Here is a 25,456-nt window from a genome sequence, read left to right on the forward strand (position 1 = left end):
GGGTGGCATAGCGGTTAAGCGTCTGCCTTCGGCTCAGGGCGTGATCCCGGCGTTATGGGATCGAGCCCCACATCAGGCTCCTCCGCTATAAGCCTGCTTCTTCCTCTCCCACTCCCCCTGCTTGTGTTCCCTCTCTCGCTGGCTGTCTCTATCTCTGTCGAATAAATAAATAAAATCTTTAAAAAAAAAATACCACTGGTGAGAGAGGGGTTCATTCTGACGTGGCAGTTCAGGGCAGGGTTTCTAGAGAAGTTGTCCCTGGAGTGAAGTCTTAGAGACTGGGTAGTGTTTGGCCAGGAAGAAATGAAAGGAGAAAGAGGTTTCCATCTGCACCAGATCCCTGCGCTTCTCTGCTAGTCACTTTGTGATCACCGTGGGCAGCCCCCATTCCGGAACTGCCAAGGGGTTAGCCCGAAACCAGAGCAGGGTTGTGGCTGGTGGTGAAGACCTATTATCAGAGGTTAATGGGAGAGGCTGAGAGGGGCATAGCTGAGCGGAATTAAGCTCAGAGGAGAAAAGTGTGAAGACACAGCCAGCACTGGAGCTCAATGTCATGAACACGAAGCGGCCAAGCGGACTGGAGATAGGGCCAAGGAAAGCAGCCACGGGGTGACTCGTTCATGCAGAGGGTCAGTGCCTGTTGTGCAAATAAGTCTTTTTTTTTTTTCCTGTTTAAACTGTATACTTAAAAATTAAACCATGGGGGGGGGGCACCTGGGTGGCTCAATTGGTTAAGCATCTGCCTTCGGCTCAGATCATGATCTTTGGGTCCTGGAAATAAGGCTCCGAGCTCAGTGGGGAGTCTGCTTGTCTCTCTCCCTCCCGCTCTGCTCCTCCCCTGGCTCTCTTTCTCTCTCTCTTTCTCTCTCTCCCTCTTTCTAAAATAAACAAATAAATCTTTTTTAAAAAATATTTTATTTATTTATTTGACAGAGAGAGAGAGAGTGCGAGAACAAGCAGGGGGAGCGGCGGGCGGAGGGAGAAGCAGGCTCCCTGTGGAGCAGGGACCCCACCTCGGGACTCGAGCCCACGATGCTTAACCGACCCCTAAATGAATAAATCTTAAAAAAAAATTAAACCATACATTCAGATGGTAAAAATTTGAATACAGAGATACATAAACTAGTCTTTTTCTCCTCACTTCTTGAATGCCAGTTTCACTGCCCAAAGTTAACCTTGTTAATAGTTTCTTCAGACCTGTCCAAAAAAAATTGTAAGAACTTATATCCATAAATAAAGCATATTCTTTTCATATTATACACACTGTTTTGAACTTTTTTTTGGCTTAGCAATACCTCTTGGAAATATTTCCATATCAGCACATATGGTTCTACCTCACTAAAAAATAACTGCTTAAAATTCCATCACAAGGATGTGAGCATAATTTATTTAATGTATTTTTATCGAAGAACTTTTGTATTTCTCCCTGGTTTTTGCTTTACAAACAATGCTACCATCATGACCCAGGCCACTTTGAAATCATATTTTAGTTCTTGCCTTGTACCTGATGACGCTGCCTTACATGTGAAATTTCCATAAAGCTTAAAGCTGTCCAGGCTATTAAAGCCATCGTTCTTATTTATTTTATCTCTCTGTTTGCTAATGTGTGTTGATTGCTTATTTTTTTCTTCAAGATAGCATATTAGCAAACACATTCTCTATTTAAGAATCATATTTCATTGTGAAATGACATGACATTCTATTTGTAAACTGACAGCTTGAGTTGGAGTTGACTTGAAAAGCAATAGCTGATTTAAATGTTCAAAGAAAGCCTCCAGCTTTAAGACCTATTTTTCTCTCAACCTCTTCTGGATCCGAATTAACTTAGTGGCAGTAGATGTCTACAGTCCTGTGGGATTGGGGAGCTCTTTTAACAACAGCTGTATTCCTGTAAGTAATAGCTAATGTTAGCTGACTCCTTGCTCTGTGCTGGTTAACATTGTTCCAAGCACTCTTCATTCATTAAATCATTTAGTCCTTGGAACAACACACAGAGGTCAAATGATGTGGCCAAAGTCACATGGTTATCCTGAAACCAACATTGCACTGTATGTTAACTAAAATTTAAATAAAAATCAGAAGAAAGCTGTACAAATAATACACATTTACTTTAATAAAAAAAATTAAAGAGCTACAAAAACAAAAAATAAAACAAAGTCACACGGTTAGTGAATAGTAGTTCTTTTAGCTACTAGGCTACACTGTCCAGTGGACCACTTCCGGCTCTGATGCAGTGGCCAACTTCATCAACCAGAAGAAAGTCTTGATCGAAGAGCAGATGTTGTCAGCATCCAGCTCTTCGGAAGCCAAAGAAGAATTTTATAGCAGAGTGGCAAGGTGGAGACAGCAGGCATGACGGTCCCTTGAGAGAGAGTATCTTTGGGAATGTTATTTCATACTAGGTGACCCTTGGGTGATACTCGGTTTCCTCATTCTTAGGAAGAGAGCCTGCCAACCCCTGAAAGGTGTCAGGAGTTGTTTGCCACTGCAGCGTGATCTCATGCATTACGGCTGATCCAGTTATGTTTATCAAACCGCTTATTTCATAGATGAGGAACTTGAGACCCTGAAAGCTGAAGAAGCTTTATCAAAATTCTCACTAGGTGTGAGGATCAGAGGTGAGGACCCAGCTTTCCTGACATGTCAGATGCACAAATTTTCCAAAGTACAATAAAAGTTATTCCTGGAATGAGAAGCCCACGTGTTCCCAATAACATTTGTTTTCTTTAAGGCCGCACCTATGTTTAGAAGCCATAAATCATCAGCCTGAACCATTTGAAAAGTACTTTTCCCTTTTGAGAACAAATAAGAAGTGATAGAATAGTCTTCCCATATTTTATGAAAGTCACGGTCAATCAGAAGCATGTTTGTGGTTATTAAATTTTACCTCTGGCAAACTGGCTCACATGTTTAGATAAGAATTATTTTTGAATTTTACATACCTAAAGTTTGACTGATATGACTAGTCAAGTCAGTTAAGAAAACTTTCAAGCAGAAAACAAAACAGCAATGAAACAAGAGAACAAAAAAAGTCAAAAGAGAGAAACATAGTCACACAAATATGAAATCCCTCGGAATGATTTAGTGATGAGAAGAGACTATGATTTACAATCCCAAAATGTCATCATCATCGGGACCCTTTTTTTCTTAGGCTGCTTCATCTCCAGCTTCTGCATTTCCCTCCCACTGATCCGTCTTAAGAACTCAGATTCCTCACATCTCTACCGTATCTAGCTACACCTTCCTGGTAGCCACCAGCCGGTCTTCCTCTTCCCTTTCCCTCATTTATGTCCTTGAAGTTGCTACTCAACCTTTTTTACGTCCTCAGCTTCCAGTCACTTCTTTACCAATGCTAACGCTCCCTTCTTTCTTTCCTTCCTTCAATACCTTGAACCTTGAACAATATTTAAGGAGCATCCAGTACATGAAAGGTAGTGTACTGGGTATTTGGGATTAAGTGCAGGGTAAGACAGACATGGCCTTTGCTGTCACAGAGCTGCAGTGTAGTGGAGAATACAAACACGTCCAAAGGGACTCGCCATGTGCCTGTCATGTGGTAAGTGCCCCGCATGTCTTGTAAACATTTAAGAGAGGTATCAAACCCAGACTCAGGTAGTCAGGGAAGCCTTCCTGGAGGAGTTGACTGTTATCTTGAGACTAAAAAAAATGAGGGAGGCTGAGACAGCATCCTAGAAAAGAGGACAAGTCTTTGATGCTCAGAGGTATGAGAGGACGGGTGGTGTGTTGAAAGTCATGGAAAGCATTCAGTCTGACTGAAGTGAAGAATGCATGGTGGTGCGGGCTGGGGGGACACTAAGAAGGGCCAGCTCATGCAGGGTCTCAGAAGTCGTGTCAAAAAGTTTGAAGCATCAGGATATATTTCGTGTTCTAGTAACTCTGACCATGGAGTGTAAAATGTACCCAAGGCAGCCGTGTGGGTTCAGGGGGACTAGCTGGGAGGGTGTGGGCTGCAGTCCAGGAGGGAGGTATCGGCATGAATTGTGAATGGTAAGGGAACGCAGAGACGTGGAGGCAGGTATATGTATAAGGTAGGATAAGTAGAACTTGACCATAGAGCAGACTCGCCGCCAGGCTGATTTTGCTCTCCAAGGGACATTTGGCAATGTTTGGAGACGTTGGGGGTCGAGGCCAGGGATCAGGTTACCGTGGGCTGCTGAAGCATGATGAGTTAGACTGTAGCCCTCTCCAAAGAGACTGATGACTTCCTATCTCACCCCCATCAAGGCCCGATTCACCCTTGCTGTCACCGAGTCCTGAAAGCTCCTGCCCTGAATTAGGAAACTTGCTGATCTGTATGACGTTCATTTCAAGTTGTACAGTGACACAAATTATTGCTCCGGAGTCACTTCTGTCTTTTTTTTCTAAGTAATTAACGGTTTTTCAACATAAAGTTTCTCTGTCTCTGTACGTCTGTCTCTCTCTCTAGAATGATCGTTTATAATCTCACCAGTCACATATAATGACTGAGTACTTTTGGTTTATATGCTTTGGCCTTTGTCTATTTCTATGAACTATTTTTTTAACCAAAATAAGCCTTATTACATAAACTACTTTGTAACTTACTTTTTTACTAAACATTGTATTGTGAATTTATACCCAAATCAGTAAATACATATCAAATCATCCTTTTTAACACCTAAAAATAGTTCATTCTATTGATCAGTCAAAATTTATTTAGCCAGTCCCTTATTGATGGCCAAATACGTTCTTTAGGATATTTGGCTATTATAAATAGTTCTCCCGCATATGTTCTGTCATATGTATCTATTATTGCTATTATTATCATCATTTGATTATTACCTTTTGTTAAAACTTAGAACTGAAATTGATGGGTGAGGGGCGCCTGGGTGGCACAGCGGTTAAGCGTCTGCCTTCGGCTCAGGGCGTGATCCCGGCGTTCTGGGATCGAGCCCCACATCAGGCTCCTCTGCTGGGAGCCTGCTTCTTCCTCTCCCACTCCCCCTGCTTGTGTTCCCTCTCTCGCTGGCTGTCTCTATCTCTGTCAAATAAATAAATAAAATCTTAAAAAAAAAAAGAAGAGATTGCTGGGTGATGCATAACTCTAAATTGTCAAATTTTAACTTGCATAACAACCTCTTAGAAGCCACAGATGTTAGTGAGATATTAAGATAAATAAGGGCCCGTGTTTTTGCCTGCCATCTTTTCCATAAACCTCCCTTCAGCAGTGATCCTCATATGCACTTGGCTGCAGCAGCCCTTCCAGTGGATGAACATTTGTTTTATCCTTTAGATGGCCCAATAGCTTCGGACTTCCCACCTACTATGGTCCGGCAACGTTCCACCGAAAACCAGTTAAAGCCTACGGAGATTCAAACAGCTGACCACAATTTAAAGCTGTGGTTTAGGTCCATGCTCATTCATAATTTTTTTGTATAAAATGCTTGCATTGTATTTTTCAGATGTATTTCCATTTTTTTTGTGGAGTTCCAGACATACTTCACCCAGGATTATGCACAAACGGCTTGGATCCATTCCATTGTAGATTGTGTGACCATGCTCTGTGGTGAGTATCACTTACCGGGGATAGACCGTCACTGGTTACTCTTGACCTGTACATGACAATGACCTTCCACTGCTTTTGCTTACCCATTTTTTTCTGAGTAGGAGGGCTTTGCTAAAAATGGCTAAGATTATATAAAAAGAAAAGACCGATCCTACTTTCAGCCAAACCCAACCAGACGTGCTCTTGGAAGTAGTGGTCTCAGCTGATGGCAGATGGAACAGGTAGTACTCTCAAGAAGACACATATTATTTGGTTCTCCCATAATGAGATAGGGTGCTGGGCATCACAGGACTCCTCCTGCTTTGGGAAGAAGTTAATCATATCGTATATGCTTGGCTTCTCTCTTCTAAATGCTGTGGTCCCGTCCTTCTCCAGTCATGTAAACAGTCATTGGATAGCACTGCGAGCCATTTCTATGCAGTCTCCTTAAGCAAGTGCCAGTAATATGTGCATCACATCTCAAGGCTTGTTTTCATTCTGTTCCCTTCCCAGAGGTTCAAAATTTGGCTCACGGATTTCGTTTTTCGTGCATAAACCTTCATTCTTAGAAGAGTATGAGGGAAGGCAGGATGGTGCAGTCATGGGAGAAGTGCACTCACCATGGCTATAATTTCATTCAAGAAACCCCAAGGGTACAAAGGGTGTAAAGAGTATTCTCAAAACTCAGGGAATCTCTCAGTCCACCTGGATAATAGAGGAAAACTAACCGTGAGAGTTTTCTTTTTGAACATTTTAAACCAAAGTTATTGTATTAATGTCTTAGAGAGTTTCTGAGATTGGGGTCAAGTTGAAATGATCTATTCGCAGTCTAGGCCCATTTAATCATTTCATTCAGATGAATCCTTGGTATTAAAAAAAAAAACTGTCATCTCCTCAGGCCATGTCTTGGTGGCAAAAGGGAAATACTATATTATTATGTAGTATAGAGTAATAACTCCTAAATAAATCAACTGATTCCATTCTAGGTACTGATTCGTATTTATTTTTAGAAAAAATGTACATACGCAGGAATCAGTTGAATTGCGCTGAAATGTGCTTCCTTTGTTGGGAGGAATTTGAGAGCAATCCTAGGACTAAAAGCAGGTTTCATGAGAAGGCTAAGTTGACTCTGGCTACTGATAACACTGGGAGGTCTTAAGGGATCAAAAAATAATATCTTTGTGTTTTCTAGCCTTTTTTTTTTTTTTAATCAGTTAGTCACTTTGTTTTCAGGGTCACATTATTAGTCACGGCCTTTGTATGAACGCGCCAAGTGAGCCATGTTTATCTTTCTCAGAGGACACAGGTGACTCATTTCCCTCACTGTTATCTTTTCGAGAATATTTATAATCCCCAAAAGAGGAATAAATGGCCTTCGGTGACAACATGATCACAGTGACTGTGTGATAAAGCAGGGTCTTGTTAGATGTAGCATTTTTAAATTCAAGGCCCTGAGGCCATGCAAGGACTTCAGGCCTGTTGTATCCAATTATCACGTACCCACTTGCTTACCTGGCAACATGAGTTGAATTCAGGAGATGGACACAAGGCTGTGGAGTCATAAATAGGACACTCACTGGGGACACTTTGCCCTCTGATAAACAGAGAAGCAAACATTATTCATTGAGGTCGGTCTAAATTTTGTCCCTTTCCGATAGCCATAGCAGCAGCAGCCTGGAGAATTAGATATGTTCTCAGGAGGTTTGCTCCTTCCTGCTTTCCAGACGTTATATATACAGCCAGCCACTGTTTTAACTAGACAGGAGACATCGGGCTGATGACTGGTTCTTATCACGTACGTTTGAGTGAGGCCCAGTTTCAACCTGATCAATACAAAATAATACTCTCCCGATACCCTGAGAACTTGCTCTTCTGATCTTGTTACTAGGAGTACTGTTACCAGCGTGCGTTGTTCCATAGAAAGAATTCACATGCTTTGCCCACCCATGTCCCCTGCCATCAGTCTGGGAGGCCCGAGGAGACAGAATAAGAGGGTGAAGTAACCCTGCACTTGATGTCAGGTGCCCCGGTGGCACTTCTTGGTGATCGTGGACATGTCAGGTCCCCCTGAACTTCAATTTCTCCTCAGTCTGATCCAGCTTTAGTTAATATTCTATAAACCTGAAGTCGGCACAGTTCTGACACATTGTTAAACCACAAATAGAGCGAGGCCAACCAAAATATCACCATGGACGTGAAGCATTTGTTTTGATTTCTCATCCACAGGGTTTCCTAAAGCCTGAAAACAGTACCAGATTGTGAAATTTGTCTGTGGTCTCTTTCCCTGGCCTTTCCCGCATAACACTGCTGGCCACACAGGGTTGCCCACTTTCCTTCCCCAGAAGCTAACTGTCATAATTATTGCTAATGGTGCATGATTCATACCATATAAAACATACAAGGCACATCCCAGTGCAAGTGGTAAGTAATTTAAATAAGGAGCTGATTCACTGTTTAAAAAGCACCCCAGAGCCCTGGGATTATGACTGTAATAGAATGGAGAAGTGAAAGGAACAGCGAAATGCAAGTCAGCAGACTCGATCCTAATTCCAGCTTTGCGACCGTTCTCTGTGTGACCATGGACAAGTCGTTTCCTCCCTCTTCAGTTGCCAAATCCGTAGAATGAGCAGGACGGGCTTGATACTGTAAAAGTCCATCATTCTTGGCTCAGCCAATGCAACACCACAGTTTTTTCACAGTGCCCTCAAGGCCTTTCTGTTGAACCTGTTTATTATTGGTTTCGAAGCTCCGCTTGGGAGTGTCGTCAGTAACCATTTATCCTGTCAAGTGGGAATCATGCTGGGTGGCTTGCTGGCATCTACTGGTCTCATCCTGGGCTCGTTTGCCACCAGTCTGAAGCATCTCTACCTCACTCTGGGCGTTCTTACAGGTAAGGGCACTTTGCACCCCTGGTCTCACCCTACCCCATTCAGGTTTTGTCAATCACATCAACAGACCCATAATCCATAAAATATTCATCTTGTTAGATGCATCATTTAGCTGACTTAGCTCATGCCTACTTACCTAGCAGTGAAAAGAGCTGGAAATACTGCTGACTGTACTGCTGTAATGGAAATGTATCACCGCTTGAATTCGGCCACGCGGTAGGAGTAGCTGCTGGCTTCCCTGTGGCCGGTGTGTGGCTGAGACTCTGTACTCGGAAGCAATGAGATATTAGCCAAGGCAATGTGCATTTTCAACAATGCTCACCCTCCCAACGTCTGTGCCAAGACATGAAAATACTATCTGTGGTCAACCTGAGTTGCCCCTGCTTTAGAGTGAAGATCACTGTCCAATAAATGGGGGGTTACAATTTAAAGAAGAAAGCCCCTGCTTGTGAATATTCTTCTCGCATACATTCTCTCTCAATGCTGTGGAAGTATACTTTAGAGAACTATAGGGAACCCTGCAGGAAGAGAAGTAACCTATGTGCATTCTATAAATCACACCCTAAGGGGACTGCTTAGCATCAAGGTGGGATCAGTTGGTGGCACTGGAGCGGCAATTTGCCCCATCACCCAAAGGGACGTGGAGTAGCTCTAAGTCACAGTCTGGGCACCGTGCCATGGGGGTGGCGCAATCTGGCCAATAAAGGACATAATCTCATAGCGAATTTATAAATCTGGCTCTGTCAGCTAGGAAATGGTATCTGTCCCCCGTAACCCAAAGGGCCCAACTTCTGGGGTGTCCAGTCATCCCAGTTCACCAAGAAGCACCTGATCTTAGCACTGAAGGTCTCTCATCCGGGAAACCCATCAGTCCAGGCAAATCAGGATCACTGGTCACCCTGCAGTACGGATGGGAACAGGAGCTGACGGTGGTTCTGTTTTTCCATTTAGATGCCATGAATTCCAGGTTTTACACCCTTCAGATTTCCTTGGCTTTAAAGGAATAGAAGCTGAAAATCTTTAAGAGGCTTTCTGCTGACTTTAAGGACTATTTTCAGGTTACTCTGTGTATATTGCTATGTTCATGTATAAAGTTGGCATGAAATTTCCCAATTATGTGAAATTACTCTGGAACTTTCATGGGGCCACATGTGCTATTTAAACCCAAATTCCAGAATGGTCCAGAGTATCAGAGTTGTGTTTTCATAGGCAGTGAAGAGTTGAGGCGATTCTCTGGTGATTTGTCTAATTTAAGATAAAAAGAGGTGTTGATGGGGAGAATAAGTTTCTTAGGTCGGCATTATCCTGATTTTCTAGTTAATTCAAATTCAGTTTGTGTAATAGTTTTTGAGTTCTTCATTTCATTTTAAGAAGCCATATTTTTTAAGGGTTTCTTCCCAAGAAGAAAGGCCTACATGTGCTCTGATTTCCCCACTGTGGATGACTGGTGGGGGAGGCTCATCTTCAGCTTCGTGTAGAAAATAGTTTTAAAAGGGTTTGACAGAAGGCCCGATTCCCCTTCCTCCAAATACATTTATTCTGAGATGTTCTCTTTCAGCGGCTGTTCGTGGCGAACCAGCACTCATGGGCTTCTCTCTATCCGTAGGCCTTGGGTTTGCACTCTGTTACTCTCCAGCCATTGCCATGGTCGGCAAGTACTTCAGCAGACGGAAGGCCCTGGCTTATGGGATCGCCATGTCGGGAAGCGGCATCGGCACCTTCATCCTGGCTCCTGTCGTTCAGCTCCTTATTGAACAGTTTTCCTGGCGGGGGGCATTACTCATCCTCGGGGGCTTCGTGTTGAATCTCTGCGTTTGCGGTGCCTTGATGCGGCCCATTACTCTGCAAGAAGACCAGACCACTCCAGAGCAGAACCACATCGGCAGAACTCAGAAGCCAGACTTCCAGCGAGTGTCTCCCTGTTCTACTTTGACTAAAAAATGGGTGCAGACCTGCCTCTGTTGCTCTTTGCAGCAGGAATACAGTTTTTTACTGATGTCAGACTTCGTCGTGTTAGCCATCTCTGTTCTCTTCATGGCTTATGGCTGCAGTCCTCTCTTCGTGTACTTGGTACCTTATGCTCTGAGTGTCGGAGTGAGTCACCAGCAAGCGGCTTTCCTTATGTCCATACTTGGGGTGATCGACATTATTGGCAATATCACGTTTGGATGGCTAACTGACAGAAGGTAAAAGCCGTTGAAACCACAGTTGGTTCCCTACCAGCGGGCCCTGAGCTTTGAGTTCCCCTCATCCCCTTACCCTGTAGAAACCGTACGTCTGAATAACGTCAACAGGTTTTCATATCTGAAGCCAACCCCCTTGCTGGTCCTTCTAGTCAGAGGTTGGCGAACTTTTTCTGTAAAGGGATAGAAGGTAAACATTTTTGGCTCTGTGGGTCATGTGATCACAGTTATCCGACCGCTGCTGGAGCTCAAACCAGCTGTAGACGATATAAAAACAAATGCAAGAGGTTATGTGCCAGTAGGACTTCACTTCCGGATACTGAAATTTTAATTTCTCATATAATTTTTACGTATCAAAATAATCTTGTTCTTTTGACTTTTTTCAACCACTCAAAAATAGAAAACCATTCTTAGTTCATGGACAGTGCAAAAAAGAGGTGGTGGGCTGGATTTGGCCATAGTTTGCCAACCCCTGTTCTAGATGGTTTAGGATAGTGGGGAGGTCTAAGTTGCAGAAACCTGTGGTAACTACAAGTTCTGGTGACAGATTTAATCCCATCCCAAGTTGAGTCAGTCCTCAGGCTGGGGTTAGTGGTTTTAGTTATTTTTTAACAACCCCAGACACTGGCTGGCAATGGAGAGAGGAGCAGAATTCAGTCCAGGCAGGAAAATCGGGGGCAATAATAGCACATTATCTATAGGCAAGTATTTGTGTTTGACGATACAGATAGCACATACTTTCATTATAATTTTAGGCTTCGAAATCAGTTATCCGAAATCTACCAAGTAGTTTCTTCAGCTAATGCTTCTCTGTTAAGATTGAAAAAAGCAAGTTACTCATCTTCTCCTAAATGGACTCTTCACACTTGAGCTATGACCTGGGACAGCAACCGTCCTGTGGCTTCTTACATATTATGTCTTTGGTAATTAGGGTTCCACTGCCATTCTCCAGTGCTATGAATATAATATTTAAAATTAATTCCAAAAATGTAATGGTTAAGGAAAAGAGGGGAGAGCACAGGTATCTATCTTGACAATCAACTCAACAAGAAGTAGCCGGTGTAGGTTTGACAGAGGCATCTCTAGCTGGAGATATACAAGACCTAAGTTCTTGTGCTGACTCTGCCCCTTATTATCCCTGCGACCTAGGGAAAATCACTCACCCTCAGATCCTTAAGGGTCTTCATCTGCGAGACAGGCCAGTGCAATATTTTTCTGTTAACCTCTTAGCATTTTGTGAGGCTCAGAGGAGACGGTAGGTTGAAAAACGTTTGTAAAGCATGAACTGCTGGTGCTGATAGTATACTGGGTCTTCGAACTGATGATGGTATCAGTGCCATTTGGCATCAGTGATGAGTTTGGAGCTATAGAGGGGAAAGTGGAATGGAAGTACCTTTGGGGAGGACTCAAAATAAGACGTGGTCCTAGTACAAGACCTTCATAATCTCTGGCAAATCATTTTAACGTCTTCATATTCTAGCTTCTCCCTTGTGTAACTTGGGTTTTTGAGCACATGTGGTGTACCAGATACCAGTGATGACCTATCTGAAAGCATCTAATAGGATAGACTGCTAGAAAATGTTAGCCTCCTGATACTGTACCTGTTATTTTACAACTATCCTTAGGGTTACCCTATGAGATAGGTAACCTTTCCATTTTATAGCTAAAGAAATTGAGATTAGAGGAAAGCAGTTAGTAGATAGAACTGAATGTAAAATTCCATCTTTCTAACTTCAGAGCATATATTATTTTCTGCTACACCATGTTTCCTGGGAAGATGAATTCTTGTGTTGTCATCCGCCAGAAGAAAGATGGCAGACAACGTAGATAACGCCCCATGGGAAGCCTTCTCTATAATTGACGGCAGTGCTCATTGCTGGGTGGCGGTGGTTCTGAAGCCCTTTGATAAAACCCGTGCATACTGCACTCATTCTTGACCTTCAAATCCACAGGTGCCTGAAGAATTACCGGTATGTCTGCTACCTCTTTGCCGTGGGACTGGATGGGCTCTGCTATCTCTGCCTCCCGATGCTTCAAAGTCTTCCCCTGCTCGTGCCTTTCTCTTGTACCTTTGGCTACTTTGATGGTGCCTACGTGACTCTGATCCCAGTAGTGACTGCAGAAATAGTGGGGACCACTTCTTTGTCCTCAGCGCTCGGTGTGGTGTACTTCCTTCATGCGGTCCCGTACCTGGTGAGCCCACCCATCGCAGGTAGGTTTCCAAAGAGAGCCCCCAGTCACCTCTGCTGTTGGTCAGACTGATGTGAAAACAGTGAACTCACACGTGGGCAATGAGGATTGGAAGTTAAGTTGGGAAGAGGGAAAGAGAAAGGGATTCAAGAGCCATCAAATATCATGGTCTTACTTGTATCCTTGTTTTATCATTTTCTTCCAACCAATGGGGACCTTAGCCTGCCTGGAAAGAAAAAGTCCAAAATTAGGGTCCTGATTCCATTCCACACTAATGATGGGAGCAATGGAATGGAGCAGCTGTTCAGACTTATAAATAAGTCAGGCACATGCGGAAGGAAGTCTGGAGGGAGTACAGGATTCCAGTTGGGGATAGTGGGCACTGGGGCTGAGGTGGTGAGTGAGTGTGTCATAGTGGAGTGTCCTGAGTGCCAGCCAAAGGAACCATAAGGGCCTTATATTCTTCAGAGACTATGGGTAGTATTACAGTTTTTGTACAGAGGGGTGATATGGTAAAGAGTATGTTTTAGAAAATGGGACCTGGCAATCGATCCTAGTACTTTAGGGGAGAAGCAGTTAGGATTCCATTCTAATAGTTCAGGAGCAAACCGATAAAGTCCTGAACCAGGGCAGCTGCAGCAAAATGGAAATGAGTTCTGGGGGCAAGGAGGAAGTTTTGGAAAAAAAACTTCAACTGATTTAGCATGTGGGGGTGAAGGAGGGGAAAACTCAGAGATAACCTAGAAAATAATGACATGATTGAAAGAAATGAGGAAGTTGGAAAACCTGGCTTTGCCAGAAAAAATAATGAGTTTAGAAATGTTCAGATATCTGAAATATCCAATAAAATTTCCAACAGAGCTGTTTAAGGATGAAATCTTAGTTTTAGAGGGAGGCCAGATTTGGATTTAAAGATTTGGGGATCATCAGATAAAACATCTAGAATGTTTTGTAAACTGTCAAATGCTGTAGAAATTTCATGTGTGATTAAACAAGTAATTTGATGAGTATTTATTGCTTTTGTACACCAGCATTGCTTTTGGCACACCGACAGCAGCAAACAGGCCAGAGTCCCTCCCTCCTTCCTAGAGTAAGTGGTCTAGGCCAGTGTCTCTCAAAATAAGGTCGTGGGACCCCCTGTGTCAGAATCCCCTGGGGCCTTTGTTACAAAAGGCAGATTCCTTGATCCTCCCATGTGATCTGAATCTTTCCAGGAATCTACATTCTGAACCAGCTTTCTTGTGATGCTTGTGCATACTAAAGATTGTGAATAATTGGTTCTTTTTTGTTTTTAAGATTTTATTTATTTATTTGAGAGAGAGAGAGAGAGAGAGAGTGAGCCCAAGAGCAGAGTGAGGGGCAGAGGGAGAAGCAGATTCCCCGTTGAGCAGGGAGCCGGATCCAGGGCTCGATCCTGGGGCTCTGGGATCTGACCTCAGCTGAAGGCAGCCCCCTAACAGACTGAGCCATGCAGGTGCCCCGAGAGTAACTGGTTCTGATTACTACCTGCCTAAACTAAAACCGAGAGAGTGAAGATCCCTGAAAATAGGCAAAAAAGAAATGAGCCAAACATTTGCTTAGAAGAAAGGAAGGGAATTTTTTAAAAAGGCAGGATTTCTGCTTTAGCTGATGTTGTGAATAAACAGTTCAGAATTATTTCCAAACCCTAGTGCTTGCTAAAGCAGCAAACTAGGGGAAACTGGTTGCTTCATGGCTATGGATAAAAATCCTGGTCAGTTTAAGTTCGGTGATATAGGACTACATGCTTAGTGCTTCATTTTGGGGTACTGCCCCCAAAATGTCCCCGCATCCTTCTTCAATAGCCGATTTTTGTGTTTACCAACCTTTAGGAGCAGTGTAATTCTGTAATTCTGTTAAAAAGTCATAGCGCATCCATGAAATTGGGAGTCCTGGATCTTTTTTCAATCCATGGCCTTCCTTTGGCAAATCAGACATTATTCTTGTTGCCAGGCATTGGAGGATTAGGGAGTGAGCTCTTACCGTAATACTTCTCTTATTTAATTACCTTTAAAATGACAATTCTCTACTCAGTCTCTTCTGTTCCGTGCTACAGAAATGCATAAGTAAGTCACACAATAGCTAAAGCATTTGAGAGCAGTTGGTTTGCAGGAAACTTTGTGGGGCTTATAACAATTTCTACATACCATTTTGACTAATGAAGTAGGTGAAAGGAAAAATCATATACTTTTCCAGTGGATTTAAGTTTAGAGGAATTTTTTAAAAAGATATATTTTATTTATTTTAGAAATAGAGAAAGAGAACAGGGGGAGGGAAGGGGGGAGAGAATCTTCAAGCAGACGCCTCACTCAGTGCAGAGCCCAGTGTGGGGCTTGACCCCACGACCCTGAGATCGTGACCTGAGCTGAAACCAAGAGTCAGATGTTCAACAACTGAGCACCAAGGCACCCCCATTTAGAGAAGTTTTGAAAAAAAATTTAATCACAAAATAATTGCCTGCCAAGGTCTAATTTGACCCCATTGATTCTCTGATTATTGTGGCCCATGTTTTGCATATCATATGCCCTGGTTCTCCTCAAAATTTAGAGCTGGAATAGTTATTGAGATTAATTTGTTGCAAGAAGAAATAAAGGGGAAAAAAAAGCCATGATTGCAAAATGATACGTAGTGAACTTTGCATTGGCAATTTCTACGATGGCCCAGAGTTCTGATTTTCAAACTTCATGGGGTACGATGACTGGATCCAACGGAAAATTTGAATTCTGCTTTATCCAGAAGCATGTTATGTTACTCAAGAGAAACAGTGTGTGGGTACTGGGAATACTGCTAACATTCAGTACAATTATATTCTCCTAACAGCAGAAATAAATGATCTCAACATCCGTCATTTGAATGACACTATTTTTCATCTTTTCTACCATATTTGCTGGTATTAATAATAATATTTATTGTGCGATTACTAAGAATGGGACACTCTTCCAAGTACTTTACAGAACAACAATCCATTTTAGGAGTTTTCCTAGAAAACAGAATGCATTTTTCAGTTGCTACACAGTATTTTCTGATCTGCTTTTTGTGTCAAAATTATAATGGTGGTGCTAGCGATCTGTGGTTATTGTCCTTAGAAATCATTAGATTTGGGAGTAGGTAAATAGTCGGATTTTCCACTCAAAAATGTAATTGTGCTGTTGCTTGTTACAGGATGGCTTGTCGACACGACTGGCAGCTACACGGTGGCATTTCTTCTCTGTGGATTTTCAATGATCTTTAGTTCTGTGTTGCTTGGCTTTGCTAGACTTGTAAAGAAGATGAAAAAAACCCAGCTGCGCTTCCTTGCCAAAGAACCTGATCCCAAGCTGCAGCTATGGACCAATGGATCAGCGGCTTATTCTGTAGCGAGAGAGTTAGATCACAGAGACGAGCAGTCTGTGGCTCTAACGGTACCTGGTCCCAGCCCCACATGACCAATGGCCTTGAGCCTGGGCCTCTTCAGGGCCGAGGGAGGTGGGACCACTGGATTGTACGTGTCTCGGAAGCATTTAATTTTGGCAGAAGCATTGCCTTCCAAGGAAATTATTATTATTGTTTTATTAACATGTTTATAGGGGAAAATAGCAAATAACAAAGCCAGTTGGACTGGCTCAGAGTTTCCTCATGTGGGATTTGTACTCACAATCGAACTCTTATCTTTCAGGCAATGAGCATCGCTCTATGGAGAATGTTAGGACATAGCTGCTATAATTAGCTGTAAGTAGGGGTAATTTCAAAGCATGATCAAAGCAGACGACAAGCTTTGTTGCAAAGTCTCCGCCCCTCCATCTTACTCCCTCAGTCAGACGCGAAACAGAAACAATGACATGTAGATAGATTTGCTTACTTTATGCTTTTTTGGAGAAAGGGGTCTGTATTCATCACTGCCTTTTGACGAATCTAAAGCATTCTTCAACAACTCCACGTGAAGCCCTAATGAGAAACTCCACCGTGAGAAATGTCTGGCATCTCCACCTTCCCCCTCCCCTGAAAGCTTTCTTCCTAAGACTGAGCCCCTCACCTCTGATCAGGCACTCACCTCTGTCACTGTCACATGTAATACTGAATTTAACAGAATACACCAAGTCACAAGGGTGACTTCTAAATCTTACCTGAAATGTTAACACCAAGACTTCTTTCCCCCCTTTTTTTCTTTAGAAACAAAGCTTTTATTTGAATCGTACACACCTCCCTGCTGGGAACTGGAAAATGTTGGCAGTACTCCAACTGAGCAGGAATTCTCAAATCAGCAGGTCTCTGGTGGGAGTTTTCTTTTCAGATCAGACATTTAGGTTCATCATTACCCAAAACAGAACTTGGGAGGTTAGCCTGAAAAATATTCTAAAGGTGAGATTCCTTTCTCCCTGTAATTCTTGTCCCAGTGTCCACTGCTCTGTATCTCTTTATGGATAATCATTAGAAACTTGAAGGCCCTCTTCAGCTGAGTGAGAAGGCTTCGGGCTTAAGCTCAGCATCACAGCGCTCTCATTAATTGGAGCTTTGGTCGGGGAGAGAAGAGAAGGTTAAGGCTAATGGTGTGGTACTTTACAGTTTATGGAACTCTTTCACATACCTGCACTCATTGGATTAGAATAGTTTACTCATTCTCAAGTGCTCTGTTTTCCTATAGTTTGGGATAATTTCTGACTTTTCAGAGGGAGGACGTGAGAAAGAAAAGAAAGGGCAGATCTCCCAGCTTGTCTCCAACCATTTTAAATCCCCAGAACGACAGCGCTGAATCCCAAATCATGTCATACCTGTAAATTAGGAGCAAGTTACACAATTGAAAGGGGATTTTAGGTATTGAAAAAATTGAAAATCTGAACCTCAAAGAAATATTTTGACCCCGGAGGCCACTGTCCCTCGAGAGGCCTCACAAACGCCCTGCCAGCACTAAGGAAGATTCTGGGTCGACTGAGCGTGTTCAACAAGAGTCTTTGCCTATAACTGAATGACTTCATATAATTACATATTAATACGTTGCTTTCGGGATGAAATACTGACTTGATTAAATGGAAGAACGCTGTAATATTTCATAGATGTTTTCCAAAGATAAATTTGAATGTTGCCTGTTATCTTTTTACTTAGTTTAAGACTTTTGGTTTTGAACCCATTTACTTTGTCACTTCCAATTTAAAACCGGTATTTGGAAAATATCTGTAAAAAGTCAAAGTTAAAAATGAACTTATGTGTGTTTGGAATAGCACTTTACACTAAATGTCATTTCTTGAATCTTCAAGCCTAAAGATTTTTTGAAATATAAATATTCTTACATATGTTTTTTCCTAGCGATCAGTAAAATTTTGTTTATCCAGCTCTGCAGTATAATTTCTCTAAAGTATTGTAAGTATTTGTGAAAATGAGCATAGCAACCGGAGCTTTTAAAGATTTTTATTAAGTATTTCAGATATTTTTACTTTATCCATGCGTACATTTATATTTTACTTTCCCTTCTGGAGCAGCATTTTTGGAAAACCAGCAAGGAAAAGGTAGATCTTAGGGTCTCTCTAGCATTGTCAACTCCACAGAATTTTACCGCTAAGATTTCATGTGCCTGTACTGTTTATTTCAAGAGGGAGGGATTTGTGGGAATGATGTATTTGGTGGAATCAAGAACAAAATTGTGGTGTGATGATTCTACATTTTAAATACTACTTTACCTCACTGCAGGCTCTACTTTGAAATTGACTGACTGGAAAAGCGAAGAAACTAACTTCTATAGAAACATTGTACCATTGGGCCTTTTTTTCAGATTGTGATTTTACTAATAGATCGGATATTTATGCTAATATTTTCTTATTTCAAAAGCATAATAAAGTGAGTTTATATTTGTGTTTGGAAAAACATTTTTCCCTGTACAAGGGGTGTGGATTGAATGGCGAGTGGGCTTGTCTGTGTTATGCTAAAATGTAGTTAGCATACAAATTTGTGGTAAACAATGAAATAATTTACAAAAGCCAAACCCATTTATTGAGTACTTGCAATGCATTAGTTAGTGTGCTAAGCACTTCCTACGCATGGTCTGTATTAATTCCCATAATAACATATGTTATTGCTATTTGATAGATATGGAAACTGGGGGGGGGGGGGGCGCTGCTTTCCTCTGGCTCCGGGGAAATCCTGTAAAGCTAGGAAGTTGTCTAATGCTGGAACCTGCCTCCTTCCTTTGTGCCTACTTGGGTTTTCTTGTTATGTGGGTTCAAAAAGCCATTCGGAAACGGGCCCTCCTTCAGGAAGATAAAATCCTTTGGATTATGATTCACTCTTCCAATTTGTGTAGATGGGAAGATCCTAGAATGGAAATTTCCAAGAGTTTTCCCAAGAGTCTGGTTCCAGCAAGACCACTACTTCCAGGCTAAGTGGTTTAATTTGCTGTTATTGATTCAGGCCTCTCTTTGGGAGCATTTATGTATGTGTAGCAGGAAGAAGGTTGGGAAGCATACTTTTCCCAAAAGAGAGTTCTATCTTCTGCATTACCAGAACCACGCTTTCTCAGTCAGGAGTTGAATTCTTTCTTAAGTGTCTGCACCATTGCGCAGTGATGACGAAGATAGTAGTTTCTATCTGGCACTCACCTTCCCGGTCTCCATGGGTCTAATTCTGAAATTGTTTATTGAACTGAAATAGTGTGAACTCAAGGTAGATACTGAGTTTCTCTTCTCATACTTCAAAGTTCAAGTCTTTATTTTTTCCTAACTCCACCAAACAATAGATTTTTAGAGATTTTTATAAGGATTTTATTTATTTGAGAGAGGGAGTGCGAGCACAAGTGGGGGGAACGGGCAGAGGGAGAAGGAGAAGCAGACTCCCTGCTGAGCAGGGAGCCCAAGGCGGGCCTGGATCCTAGGACCCTGAGATCATGACCTGAGCCGAAGGCAGATGCTTAACTGACTGAGCCACGCAGGCACCCCAAACAATAGAGTTTTATACCTGTTGCCAGAAGAGCTACCAGTGAGAGATGACTGGGATTTTGTTCAATAACACAGATATTTGGTAGAGGGAATCTGGATATACTAAATCACAATAAAAACACTGACATTTAAAATAAAACATTTTGGGGCACCTGGGTGGCACAGCAGTTAAGCATCTGCCTTCAGCTCAGGGCGTGATCCTGGCGTTGCAGGATTGAGCCCCACATCAGGCTCCTCCGCTATGAGCCTGCTGCTTCCTCTCCCACTCCCCCTGCTTGTGTTCCCTCTCTCGCTGGCTGTCTCTATCTCTGCCAAATAAATAAATAAAATCTTTAAAAAAACCAAAAACCAAACTTTAAAAAAATAAAATAAAACATTTTTTATGGAAATTTTCAAACATGTACAAAAGTAGAACAGTAAAATGAACTTGACATAACCATCCCATAGCATCTATAGTTATCTACCCTTTACCCTCCCCCTCGATGAAGCTGTTGGAAATATACTAACATGCTGACAGGACATGTCTTCCTTCAGCTATCAGGGAATACCTGACCCTGGCGAGAATCATTTATTCATGCAAGCAGAGGGTGTGGGTGGGTGGTATCCCCTGTTAATGAACCACATCATTACGAAGCTGGTTGGGTCCCCTTTCTTTCTGCGGACTTTGGATACCTGAATTACAGGTTAAAACTCTTCCTCCTTCTCTCCCCAGCCCTGATGTGATCTATCTTCCTGTAGCTTAAGGAGGTGTCAAATAAGTGAAAGGTGCTTTTGAATTCTGGAAAAGATTATTACAGTCATTATTTTTCTTAAGTGTCAGAGGCCTCGTTGAGGAGTCTGGCCCTAGGATTGGGCTAAAATTTTTACAAAGCACTTTATTTTTAAGGAGTTAATGTGTGATCAACTTAAGATTTGAATTGACATTAAAGGCATTAAAATTAATATTTTAAAATATGATCCTTTCCATTTTCCCATAAATTTGTTTCTTTTGTGAAGGCAAGTTAGGTCTTTTCCTACTGACACAACGATGGAAGAATTAGAGGCCGCAGTCCTAGCAAAGGTGAAGACATATTCTCATTCCCAGAGAGCTTGTTTCTACAACTGGGCCCTGAGCGGAGTCCGGGTGTGGTTCAGGGTGGGGAAGAAAATATGAATGAGGGAAGGGAGATGCGGTTACCTGAGATTCCAGCCGGCCCTGAAAGCCTCTGGGTCTAAATTTGCCAATCCCTGTCAGAGGTAGAGGAATTTGGACATCTGACTCTAGCTTCAAAGTTCAGCAGGGGAGAGGAGAGCCTGTTTTAGAATCACAGGTCTGGTATGAGCATTCAGTAACCCCGGAATATGGTCTACAAGGCCAAGCAGGGTGTCGCCCCTGCCCAACTTCCAAACCTCACATTGGGCTGCACTCTTCCTGCTCGCTGTACTGCAGCGCCCTTCGCTATAGGTTCCCCGGTCACTTTGCATATGTTGATCCTTCAGTGTGCTCACTTTTCAACTTTCGGGGCACCGTTTAAATGTCACTTTCTAGACAGCCCATCTTTAACCACTGCCCCTTCTAAATTATATATCCCCACTATCACCACCCACATTACATTCTCATAACATTCTGCTCTTTGTCTTTAAAGAATATATTTTAATTATAATTAATATTCATTTGTGTGTTTGTTTTTTATTACTATGTTCAATTAGCCAGCATATTGTGTGTTTACTTTAAAACGTCCTCTCCTCCACAAAACCACACGCTTTCTGAGGCTCGGGATCATACTGACTATTCACCAGTCAGTCCAGTGCCTAGAATATAGTAGGCACTCAATAAATACTTGGTGAGTAAATGAATGGAAAAAACAAATGAAAAAAAAAATAAAGAATGAATATGGACACTGCTACCGAGAATTGTAACACAGCACAACTGGGGCTGATTGAAGGGTTGGGCTTGCTTGAAGTTGCTCTTGCACCCAGAGTGGATACGATATGTTAGATATTTACAATTCAGTGGGTCTACATAAGACACCTGGTGAGAAGTGTCGCATGAATAGTAGGAGCTCCAGACCACTGAGTATCATGGGACAGGTTTCGAAAAGCAAATAAAGGTAGCAAAGAGAAGAGTTGGTAGAAATATAGTAAATAACTAAAACTTTTGATTGAGGCCTGAAAGTAAAAGTGATATGACTGTGTTCAACCGAGCAGGCTTAATTAGAAAGCTCTGTTGTGCTCAAATCGCGTAGAAGGCCCAGGCGTGTGGGCCTACACAAGGAGCCCTGGGACATTAGGAAAAGGTTGGAGCACCTGTGCCTCATGCGTGAGAAGATGGGGTTTCAGGTACAGGCACCACACAAGCTACTTTTCCTCTACAGGAAAACTATACCACTATTTGGCCAGGAGCAGAAGTCCCTGACTGGAGTCTTCTGCACGGTCCTATGGCCGGCCACAAACTCAGGGCGCCACTGAAAATTACCATGCTGGCAAACATTTGTAAGAGTTGGTGAGAGGGTTTAATCAATTAATGACTATTTATTAAGCGCCTCGTCACAATCTGATATCGTGTTTTTATAGTAGGGAATTCAAAATACAGAGAGCACGCCTTCCATGATTTCAAGTTCCCGGCCTAATTGGTAAGTTGAAACCGTCACCGTGAGAACAATACCAAGAAGTTGTTCAATCCCGACCTGAGCTAAGGGTACTGCATACTGTGGGGGAGAGGAGGAATTCGTGAAGGGCTGGAGAAATTTGAGGCGGTTCCAAGGAATTCAGGCATCGGGCTGAATTATCAGCCTCTACTCTTCCCAGGGGAAGAAGCTGGGAGTGGGGGAGAGGGTTGTGGGGCATCCACTTGTGCGGCTACCTGAGGTCCCGCAGATACCCAAGGCCAATGGAGCACTACACACTAGTTAACCCTAATAAATGTTCGGATGAGGGGAGCCCTAAGGGTGTCTGGGACTTTGGGTATTGCTGAGATTTGGGGTTGCATTTGGTGTCTCTAAATTGAAAACAGGAATTTTCAGAGAATGGGGTTATACCTCGATATTCACTTCTCAACTCTAAAAAGAAACCATTTAGGGGTGCCTGGCTGGCTCAGTTGCATGCTCTTGATATTGGGTTGTGAGTTCAAGTCCCACATTGGGGGTAGAGATTACTTGAATAAATAAAACTTTTAAAAAACAAATCGGTAAAATAAAAAAAGAATCATTTGTAAGTTTTCTCTCTGAAAGGGTCCAGAGCTTCAGGAAGTTTTTTATTTTGTTTTAAATTGAAGTGTTATACAGCACTGCCATCTGCTGGAATTAGACCACCTCCCAAAATTTGGTGACTCCTCCAATTATAGTTCAATAGGACAAGGCCAGCCTTAGAATAAACATTTAAGTTTGTTATTGTTTCCTTCTCTTCCAGCCCCCAGTTCCTACTGATTACCCATCATACATTTATCCTCTTCCTCTTGCGGTACAAATATAGGAATAAAGATGCTGTGTTGTATTTTTCAGCATTTTGATTGCCTAGGTCAGTTTTCTATGTGGAGTATCAAAGTTAATATGAATGATGGTTTTGATTGACTTAACTAGAGATAACCATTGGTGAAATGTAACATAAATAATTTTTTTTTGAGCCTTCTGCCTTCCTTAGGAATCCAGATTGCCATCCTGGGTCCCCTTCCCAGTCCCTTATTAATATGCTAATTGATTTGATATGAGTTAATAGAAGGTTAAAATAAAGTGTGAGACACACACTCTTGAACACATATCAGAGTCAAATTTTGAGAAATGTTGAAACCAAGTGATATAAAGGAGTGTATTCTGCGTCAATTTGGAAACACAAATAACAGCATGTTTATAATGTACACAATCATGAGAGTCAGTGATTGGATTTCCTTTAAAATGTGTAATTCCTACGAAATTGTGAGGGGTACTATTTGTGTCTAACAACAATTGCCTTCAAAGGAAAGTGTATTGTGTTAAAAGGAAAGACCCTTAACTAAGCAACTTGATGCATTTGGGTCTGCGTAAGTGGATCTGTGGTGAGAGTGAGGATGAATTAGAACTGAATTGCTGTTTAAGGAAAATGGAGGAATTGGTTCTTACTTTAGAAGGAGAACAGAGGAAGGGAAGATGGAAGGCCCAGAATCATGGAAAGAGGCAGGAACATCAAGAAATAGTTGAGAGTGTTTCCTTCTTTCCTTCTCTGTCTCCCTCAATCCCTCTCTCACTTTTCTTTCCTTCTTCCTTTCTTCCACCCTCTCCTTTCCTTCCTTCCTTTCTTTCAGTCTGCTGGTTAGTTAGCGATAGGAACTCCTCAATAGGCTGACTTCTGAACTCTTGCATGTTCATCTCTTTCTTCCTTTACCTTCACCCCCTTTTACCCCGGATGTAGGAATGTAAGAAGCTCAGTCAGAAATGCCTTTTTCTTTTCTTTCTCTCTCTCTTTTTTTTTTAGATTTTATTTATTTATTTGACACAGAGAGGCAGCGAGAGAGGGAACACAAGCAGGGAGAGTGGGAGAGGGAGAAGCAGGCTTTCCTCCCACTGAGCAGGGAGCCCAATGCCGGGGCTCAATCCCAGGACCCTGGGATCATGACCCGAGCCGAAGGCAGACGCTTAACCACTGAGCCACCCAGGCGACCCAGAAATGGCTTTTTCTGAAGGAAAAGCCGGTGTATTCAGTGTCTTCAGTGTTCAATGCAAGTGACACCAATCCATGCTTGTTCTTCAGAGTTTATCCGTGGGGCACCTATGTCCTCTCATGAGATACGGCTTTCCCAAAGCTCACGCATTTCACCTTTATTATTTCATTGTTTACCCCGCCCAGGTGCCACCATGAAAGGAGATATTGAGAATTCTAGTTCATCACTTATAGAGACCGCTAGGTTCAGAGCAAATACGAGAATATATATGTGGCATTTCTGTGCATGTTTCTAGTAATTAGATGCTGTTTTTTAAATTCAATTAGAATGAAATACAATAAAATGCTTAATGAAAAATTTATTTCAGTAAATAGGAAACTGCCAGAGAAGGTGGGAGTTTTTTTGGGGGTCAGAAGAGGTGCATATGGCTTGATCACAGGAAAAGAGGAAGCTGCAGAGGAGAAGAAAGCACATCTCAATGATTCAGAGAACCTTGGCTAAGAAGAGAATTGGAGGGACACAAGAGGCTAGAAGCGGGGATGACGAGAGGAGGAAGTGTCTAAGCAGAAGGTTACATGATAAAAGGTGTGGCCATTAAATATAAAATAGCTGAGGCACCTGGTGGCTCAGTTGGTTAAGCGTCTGCCTTTGGCTCAGGTCCTGATCCCAGGGTCCCGGGATCGAGCCCCACATTGGGCTCCCTGCTCAGCGGGGAGCCTGCTTCTCCCTCTCCCTGCCGCTCCCCCTGCTCATGCTCTCTTGCTTTCTCTGTCAAATAGGTAAATGAAATCTTTAAAAAAAAGAAAAAAAGAGGTAATTATTTTAAAAATAAATAAATAAAATAGCTGTTGTTTTGGGGGGGGGGGAAGAGCAAGAAAGGTGAGGTTTGGGAGAGGAGCCTATCCCAACCTGCAGTGGGTGCCCATGGTGTGCTGATAATGCTATAGATCTATTTAACGTAAACTTTATTGATTTCCTGCTATGTTAAGAGAGGATTTAATTATTGAATTTAAAGAACTTATTCCAATTCCCCCCAGCTTTGACAGTTATGACTCAATTCTTAGTTACTTTATCAATTAGTTTTATAATTTACAACAATATATCTAAACTTTTATTTATTCTTCCATCAAGTTATAACG

General features: G+C 42.3%; 1 protein-coding gene across 7 annotated transcripts in view; it reads left to right on the forward strand.

The window, feature by feature from the left end:
• Positions 1-18,626, forward strand: part of SLC16A12 (solute carrier family 16 member 12) — a 71,183-nt gene extending 52,557 nt beyond the window's left edge. For 4 of the 7 annotated variants that reach the window (XM_087862917.1, XM_087862915.1, XM_087862913.1 and 1 more), the window contains exons 3-7: positions 5,442-5,545; positions 8,271-8,414; positions 10,019-10,598; positions 12,548-12,807; positions 15,966-18,626. In XM_087862917.1, the coding sequence (XP_087719043.1) occupies positions 5,442-5,545; positions 8,271-8,414; positions 10,019-10,598; positions 12,548-12,807; positions 15,966-16,228 (1,351 nt within the window). In that variant the 3' untranslated portion in view covers positions 16,229-18,626. Of the gene's footprint in view, positions 1-5,441; positions 5,546-7,750; positions 8,415-10,018; positions 10,599-12,547; positions 12,808-15,965 lie in introns of those variants that run through there. The other 3 variants (XM_045810060.2, XM_045810061.2, XM_087862918.1) reach the window with 3 other exon arrangements.
• Positions 18,627-25,456: the final 6,830 nt, after the last annotated feature.

This window comes from Ursus americanus, chromosome 6 (genome assembly GCF_024610735.1).
Source record: "Ursus americanus isolate L20-20 chromosome 6, mUrsAme1.1.p, whole genome shotgun sequence".
NCBI classification, from domain to species: domain Eukaryota; kingdom Metazoa; phylum Chordata; class Mammalia; order Carnivora; family Ursidae; genus Ursus; species Ursus americanus.